The sequence below is a fragment of the Cariama cristata genome, unplaced genomic scaffold, assembly GCF_000690535.1.
Source record: "Cariama cristata isolate BGI_N322 unplaced genomic scaffold, ASM69053v1 scaffold2731, whole genome shotgun sequence".
In the NCBI taxonomy this organism is placed as follows: domain Eukaryota; kingdom Metazoa; phylum Chordata; class Aves; order Cariamiformes; family Cariamidae; genus Cariama; species Cariama cristata.
The window spans coordinates 73,977-82,544 of NW_009600840.1; the positions used below are offsets into that span (position 1 = coordinate 73,977).

Consider the following 8,568-nt stretch of genomic DNA (forward strand, 5'->3'; position numbering starts at 1 on the left):
CAGCAGCTTAGCGTGGATCTGGATATTGAGGTTTGTTTAAGGGCCAGTGAGATCAGAGCTTTTAACCTGCTTGATTGTTTGACTCACTTGCTTCCCTTCACCTCCAGTGTTAAGTTCCCTAAGTCTCGACTTCGCTTCCCAGCAGCAAGGTCGCTGCTGGCCTGGGAGGGCTGGGCAGAAAATCGCATCAGTTGGTGTTGCGCAGCGGCTCCCGGTTACCAGTCTTGGACGTCATGGGTCCAGGTCCCTGGGCTTCCCCTGGCATTTGTCTCCACCCATCTCCTTCCTCTCCAGGATCTTCCCCCATTTCCAGGATCTTTCCTCCAGCCAGAATCTTCACCTTCTCCCTTTGGACCCCTTGTTTTCTTTCACAGATTACTTCTGCTTTTTGGGAACCCTTCTTTTTGGCACCACTTCATCTTTCCATGACCTCTATCTCTTGACTATTTTCCTCATCTAAATAGTCTGCGATGCAGACACACAACACATGATCAGCCTCCAAATTGGTGTTTCTATCTTATGCCTCTTTATTGATGGGAGGGGCATGCTGCTATTGTTTAGTCCAGGGTGTATCAGAATTTACAAGCTGCACATAATCAGTTGCAGGCAGCGCACTTCTGCTTGAGAGTTCAGAAGTCTGTTTCAGACTTCTTCATTCACCCTCATACTTACACCCAAGTATCTGATGCTTGTTAGCATTCAATTTAAATTATTTTTCACCTACAACACTCCTTCAAAGTTTGATTGCCAGTATTGTTGCTTCTTCCTTATTAGTAAGAAGCCTAATGAAACCATGAACATCTCATCTTTGACAGCTGTATGGGAAATGGGGCTGTGCCAAAGAGAAGCACTCGCTGTGATAGCGGAGAGATTTGTAAGCATGTAGTGTGACTCTTCCAAAGCTGTTTGCAGGATGAGATCCCTGCCCCTCTCCGCAGGCTCTCAAGGGAGGAAGAAAGGAGCTGTCAGACTGAAACCCTGTGTATAACTGAACCCTTATGAATGGCTGCAAACCCTGAAGCAGTGCCAGTTCCCTGGGGTTCCCAGAGCAACCTGTTCACACTGTGTTTGGGTTATTGAATCATCATTATGCCACAGCAGCTGTCACCTTCAAAACGGGCAAGTTTCTGAGTGGTTTAGCTTTAGGCGAAAGTGAGGAAGAGAGAGCGTTGGGGCCCTAGCTCTGGTACTCTCTGTAGATAACGACCCTATTACATATGGATGCTTGATTAATGGATTTTCAGTATGTTTTCACCTTGTTTTGGCAGTGTCTAGGTGTCTGGGCCCGCTTGTCTGTGTGGACAGTGTAAATGTATTTTGGGTTCTGAGTGCAGGATTTATGGTCAGAGGAGCTTTCTGCTGAAGCTGAGCAGAGAAAGAGCTTTCAGCAGGTTTTCTTTGTCATTTTAAATGAGTGATGTTTGCACTCACTCTTTTTTTTTTGTCAAAAGTTTGGGCTTCATTAGGATGGAGCTGTAAGACTGCAATGGTCACTAAAACAAATTTCTAATAAGTTTAATTGGAGATGTCCAGTTTGGGGAGACACTCCGTAAAACTTGATTTGCTGAATGAAATGATATACTTCTGTCTGTTACTGAAACATCTATTTGCCAGTGACCAGTAAAACAGGATTTTGCTTGTCAACAATTTAGGAATAGAAAGTAATTAATACTCATTGAGTTACTCTTAGCTGTAATGGTACAAAATTCCATTTGCAATAATGCACTCAAATCCAACAAAGCATGGAGTATTCTGTGCAAATGAGTTGTAATACTATCGTACAGCACATGGCAGCATTTTGTCGTCCTATACAGAAGAATTGGGAAAGTCAGTATTTCCTTTAGGTTTTCTAATTCTTATTTAAATGAACTGAACTGCAGTAAAGTCTTGTCTTTTTCTTTTTCTCTTTCCCCTGTTCAAGGCCTTTGCATGATTTCTTACCAGTTTAAGCTGCATGGAGCCAGCTTCTTGCAAATATGCAATTAGGGACTTTTTTAATGGGGCTTCTGCTGTTGGCCAAGAATATCCCATTAACTGAGTTCTTTCAAGTGAAAAACTTGTGCGGGAATATGAAATCCTTTAAAATGGATACTACAGTGAAAGGTAGAAAACATTCATATGATGAACTAGCCTGGCTCAAATAGATCTGTGTTCATTTTGCTATTCCAAGCGTTTCCTGTAATCTCTTACAAAGACAGATACGTTGTTGGCAGATGCGCAGTGTTTTGGTCTTTTTCTGGAACTTTGCGGGGGGTATTATCCTAGAGCTACAGAATTGTAATATTTGTATGGCCTTTTCCTTTCTACCCTCTAAGGTGCAGGAACTTCACGAGGAAGAAGCACAGTGGGTGAACTACGACGAGGATGAACTGTGTGTAAAGATGCAGTTGGCAGACGGGATCTTCGAGGCCTTAATCAGAGACACTGTTGATGTACTGAACCAGATAAATGAGAAACAGCGGAGATTGCTGCTTGTCTGACAGTGCTGAAAACAAACTTAGAGCTGTGTAACCACTGAGTCACGGGCCTTTCTGACTCCTGACGTACTCTCCACCCTGCAAGCGCTGCTGCTGGACTTCCATGCGTGGGGTTTCAAGGCAGTTCAGATGTGGTTAGAGGAACCTGAATTTGCATCCGCTGCCACCAGAGACCTCTCACCAGATTTATTGTTTGGAACAAGCTGATCCCTCCTCACTCGAGGCTGAATTCTGGAGTGCTCAAGACTGTTCGTGTGCCAATGCAGTTATGCCACACAACTGTCAGCAGCTGTCTGGGGCCCCAGCCTGGGGCTTTGACATGTTCAGCTTGTTCTCTGAAAGGGTTGGGTTAAGTTGGGTATTGGCTGTTTTGCTGGAATGGCTGTCAGCCGTCAGTACTCGACTTGTCTTTAGAAATGTGAGTAATTTGGAGAAGAAACGGTTTGGTCAGGTTTTAGTCATAAATGGAGACTTACCGTACTGAACACCTCTTCTCCTGCAGCCCTAACAATGTGCATCAGTTTCTTCTGCTCCAGAGCCCATTTAATTCCCTTCTCTGTGAAGTTGGTTTTCATCTTTCTTCTGTGATGTGGTACCACGTATGGTGCCAGCCAGTCCAGGGAAAATAGATGATGTTGCTTTCTGCATTCAAGTAAAGAATTCTTGCTGCTTTTCCTATGTAACTTGCTTCAGTCCTGAGGTGGAGCAAGATAAAGGCCGCCTAATACCAAGTGTGAAAGATGAGCCCGTGGACAACTTTCCTCCTACCGTGTAGCACTTCTCTTCCTGGAGCACCAGCTGCTCCCAGATAATGGATACTCAGGATTTTTCTCAGGCACGAGACATGCAGGAGTGGAAAACGTTTCCTCACAAAAATTTGGCCTTCAATCCCTCAGCTTCCTCCCTTACTGTCACCTAATAAATCGGAGAAGCTGTTACTTGAACAATTTAGAGAACAGAGTGTATTCACCAAAGAAAGCGGTGTCCAGTGCTTGACTGTCTGCATGTTTTGTGCTTGTGGGGTTTTTTATTTATTTTCAGATAATTTATTATGTGGGTTGTAGGAGAGTGTCCTGTGCAGTTGGCTGCGCTGTCTTATGTTTTGAGACAGCTGAACTTGAGAAAGCATCTATTCTGGAAACTTCCAGAGCCCCGTATTCTTTGCACAAAACCTCCAGCTTCTTGAGGCAGATACGGGATCAGGGGGGAAGGTAAGAAGAACCAAACCTCAGTGACCAGGGGTGGAATGCAAAGGCAGGACTAGGAATGGAGCTTTACCGCACGTGGGTTCGGAGGCAATGGAGAGTTGAGCTGGCTGAGCTGAAAAATTATGTGAAACTTGCCCGCTCCGTTTCTTTCCTTTCCTTCCCTTCCTTCCAGAACTTCAAGGCCGTGGGTAGCTGTTATGTGGTTGATTTGGTGCTGGGTTCAACTGCAGCGTCCTTCTGCTCAGTGCTCGTTCCTAACCTGTCCCGCCCATTCTTGTGTTTTTCTTCGAGGAGCACAGACAATCTGGGGTTGAACGCTGATGCCTTAATAGCGGATGTCCTTATTTGCTAACCTGGGACAAGACCCAGAGGAGAGTCAGATTCTCCAGACACAGTGAAGTGCAGGAAGATGCTTTGAAGCCCTCAGAGGTGCCCCAAAGATACTGCAGCCCACAACAGGCGTGGCGGGGAGATCTCTACCATTTTGTTCATCTGCTTGGTTCTTGGGCTTCCTGCTATGCATACCTCTGCTACTGCTCCATTTTGTTTTCTCTTTTCCACCTTTTTTTTCCCCTCCTTTTTTTTTTTTTTTTTTTTTTTTTTGGAGGGGGGTGGTGGGAGGGGAAGCTATCATTGGAATATTTGCATTTTGCACAATGACGCACAGCTGGTAATTCTTCAGGGACAGCACTGGGAAATGTTGGATTTGTCAGAGGTCCATGCAGATTCTCAGATGTAGTATTGCCAGCACCTCACTTGTGAGTTAACGGTGAGCCATATTCATGCGAGCTTAACGAGTGGAAGAACAAGGAGGAACTAATGGTGCATAGGAACACCTCCAACGGGCATATGTGTGTCTGTCCCGCAGTAGTGGCCCTTCTGGCTGGCTGGAAGTCAAATGATCTTGGTGGAACATTGTTCAGCTTTTTTTTCCTTAAACGGTTCACTCATCCACGTAAAATGTCATGATGCTGAACTAGGAAACTCTTGAATGCTTGAGACAGAAGCAAACTAAAGCTGCTATGTTTAACCAGCATGGTGTCACTGATTGGGTCACCGCCTCAGATTCCCTTTCCTGGGTGTATCTTTTTCAATAGCGAGGATTGTGATTTTTATAGGTAGCAATTACAGAAAGAAGGCAGAAACCTGCAGCGTAGGTTTGTAGCTGGAGTATCAGAGAAACAAAGTTAGCTCCTGTCCTGTGGAGCTCTCACCGTGGCCGGTGTTGAGAAGGTTGCCCTGCATCCCTGAGGCTTTTGGGCTGTTCTGTGGGGCTGGCGTGGCTTTCCGGTCTGTCCATCAGCGGGGAGAAGGTTGTACAGTTGGCCTGCCAAGGTACCGGGGACCACTGGAGATCGTATGCCTGTTGTCATGCTGGCTTGGGTAGCACTAGTTTAATACCCTCAACAGAACTAGTAACTATTTTTACAGCTGTTTGGGCAGAGGGAAGGTGTGTCTAAGTAATGGCTTTATTCCTTTGCAAACGTTACTGTTTATTTTTGGTAGCAATCCTTGCTAGGAGCAACCCTAAAAAGACTTGAACGTATGTGAATTATCTTCTCAATACCTCAAGTGTGTTGAGTTGCTTTGAGTTGAGTGTATACTCAAAACCTCGAGTGTGTTGGGTACTTGTGGACTGATGATTGCCGCGAAGAAGCAATGGTCTGTCTGGGTCGCGACTGGTTACAAGGAGGTATGGGGAAGCCTGGAGTTTCACAAACAGGCCGAATTCTCTATTTCTCTCCTCTCCCCAACCTTCCCGTTATAAGAACAAGATGATAATTCTGGGTCCTGGTTATCTTGGTGCCACCACGTTAGAAGATTGAAGGCTTGAAATGTTTTTCTGAGACCCATAAGCTGTTTGGGGGAGCGGTTGTCATCACTGGGAAGATGCGGTTCCCTCTTCGGAAGGATCTCGGTGCCAGGTGGGAAAGCCCAGACTTGTGAGGACAAGGAGCACGAGTACCTCTGTCACAGCGGGACGCTCCCTGAGCCGAGCTGTGGAATTATCAGTACTTCTGCCTTTCAGAAAAGGCTTGTTGCTCACAAGGTGGAATAAGGGATTGAAAAAATCCCATCTTGTTCACTTTCCGTTCTTGAAAAAGTGGCCTTAGCTTTTTGCAATACTTGAATAAGTGTGTACCTGCAGAAGATCTTCAGTAGCACAGTGATAGACCTTTTAAGTGACTATTCTGCAAGGAGCTGCATGCAGTTCCATCTTTCATATCCCTTTGCTACCTTAAGAATATTAGGAAAATAAAGTACTTTTCGGCAGAGAAACAGTTGAATCTTATAAGGGTATTTAGTGCATCTGAAGTGTTTACAAATCAACTAAAATGGAGAAAAGCAAACTATTGAACTTATTTGTAATTTAAACATTAAATGCAAAATTATATACAGATGAAAGAGGAATACTGTAATTAACCTGCATTTACTAGTTTTTTTCCTTGACTTTGCAGAGCCTTTTGATACACGTTTGCAAAGCCGCCTTTTGGGAGGCTCTGTCTCCCTGTGTACTGTGTTGTGGAGATGCTGAAAAGAAACCCGTTTACTGTGTATGTGTAAATAACCTGGTAACTTGGTTTTTGGGCCAGTTTCAGCTAATGTTCACATCCAGAGCAGCTTTGCACAGTAGACAGACCCAAGGATGTGGAGGGTTGGGTTTTGGTTTTCTTTTTGTAATTAAGAACTGTAAAATAACCAGGGTGGTCCCTGTGTATACCAGTGTAAATATCTTTGGTAACTGAAATGTACTTTAAGAGAACAAAATCTGTAAATAAACTGATTTATAAATTAATCTTGTTTCCTGGTTGTTTATAAAATGGGGCTTTATAATTACCCAAATGGTTGCTCATTCTGAAGGTGTCCTGCAGATTCGTCCCTTGTACGTTCCCCTTTCTGTCTGATGCTGTGCTTGGGATGCCAGTCACAGTCCACAAAATCCCATTAGAGTTGCCTTAATTATAATCGTAACGTTATTAGAACTTCCTTATTGTTAAAGCTGAGTGTTGATAAAAGACAAAACAAAATAGCATTACGTAATCATCGCAGGAGTGCACTGTGTGATCTGCAGGAGAAAGATTACTCCTTGCACATGTTTATTTAAAATAGGTTTTAAAAACTCATGGTTTAAAACATTGGGGCGGGGGGAGCTATTTTTATGCTAAACAACAGTCTTGGAATTAAATTCTTCAGAGCCTCAGTCTTGTTTCGGATCCCTCAATTAGGCTCCTAAATTGTTACAGTTCTGTAGAGCTGCTGTTACCAGCACCGATCACTTCTTCACCAAGGGGGCAAACATTGCTCCCTGGAAACTTTATGTATTGGTGGAACTTTCCTAAATCTTTGCTGTTTCCTTTCCAGAAAAACAAAGAAAACCCAAAAACGTCTTTAACATGAAAGGTCCTGGAGCTCTGTAAGAGGACGGCTGAACACTTGCAGTGCCAAACCGCAGGCTTTCGGGCATATGGCAAATGAGTGACAGCGTGAAATGTGTAAGTCCAGGACCAAGCGTGTTTATCGAGCCTCCTCGGTGCCAGCAACCGCTGCTGCTTCTGTACCTCTGTTGTGGTTTGGTGCCATTTATTAACATACAACCCAGCAGAAAAGGCTTTACTTTCCATTTACTACTGACATCTACAAAACCCAACGTTAGTCTTTCCAGCTTGGAGGATGCTGTGTGGCAGTCTACTCCTCACCACTCTTCTCTGCCTGGGAGAGATGTATGCATCAAAGCGGCGGGGGGGAACCTGTGTGAACAAAACCGTTGCAAAGGCGTTGCTCTGTGCTGAGCAGTTATTTGCTCTTTGTGTTTCCTTAGCAGAGGTACCTCATCCTGGAGGAGGACTTGCTGCCCTCGGACTTTCATTATGGAAGCAGCTTTGCTGCAGTCCCGCGGTGGCAGCGTGCGGGAGGAGTAGTCCTCAGCGGAGTGTGCTGGGAACACCGTCCACAGCCCTTGTACAGAGAGAGAAGCACGTCCCAGCCCTCTGAGCTCGGGCAGTTGAACTGACCAAAGCGTGGCGGGGGATCGTTTGATGTTCAAAGAGCCGAGACAAAGTGGTGCTGCAGCCTCTGTGCTCTCATTACTGAGCAGCAGGAGAGCATCCATGTCGCTGCTTTCCTCACCCTGCAGTGGTTTTGCTCTGCGAGTCCTGTATTTTCTGACAGTGATCTATCAGCATTCATCCCTGGAAGTGGCTTAGAGTGCATTTCACGTTGGAAAAAAAATTGATCTGTGGTTCTCTGGCTAAAGAACTGGCTTCCCTTTAAAACGACTCGAGCGGTGGGAACGCTGCCACGGCACTCTGTGACACAGCAAACTGCTGCATTGCTACTGCTGTCCTTGCCCAGGATGCCCAGTAATCAGCTTGACGAAGGCTTTAATTTCCTCATTTGCAAGTCTACGTTGCTTCACTTTGGCACTGACTTTCTACGGTGGTGTTTGTGCAACTCTTCCCAGAACCCTCAGAGCGCAGTTGCCTTCAACAGCCATTTCACCCGTGGACTTGGTGAAACTCCCGGGTTGGGCAACAGCAGGCAGCCGCCTTTCCGATGGCATGCTGGATTGAGTGGGACTGTTTTGGTGCCTCCCTTCACGGGTGCCACCCGCTCCCCAGTGCCTCCCCAGGGAGCTGGTACCAGCTACAGCCATCCCACGTCCTAAAATGCCTGGCAGAGCGCTTGAGCACTTGAAATGTTGACTCTCCTCCAGACGTTACTGTGCCCTGCCTAGCACAAGGGCTTCTGCAATGTCCAGGCTCTCATTAACACAGCCCACAGAAGAAAAGGAGCCCGGTGGGGAGCTGCTGAACGCTGGCAGATCTCTTCAATGTGCAGGAAGGAGAGGAGGGGGGCTGCCTGGCCTCTGGCACCACGCCCGG

General features: G+C 45.8%; 1 protein-coding gene across 1 annotated transcript in view; it reads left to right on the forward strand.

Moving 5' to 3' along the window:
* CEP350 (centrosomal protein 350kDa) overlaps positions 1-2,641 on the forward strand; it is a 65,529-nt gene extending 62,888 nt beyond the window's left edge. The window contains 1 exon segment of the mRNA XM_009710169.1: positions 2,316-2,641. Coding sequence (XP_009708471.1) covers positions 2,316-2,480 — 165 coding nt within the window. The 3' untranslated portion in view covers positions 2,481-2,641.
* Positions 2,642-8,568: the final 5,927 nt, after the last annotated feature.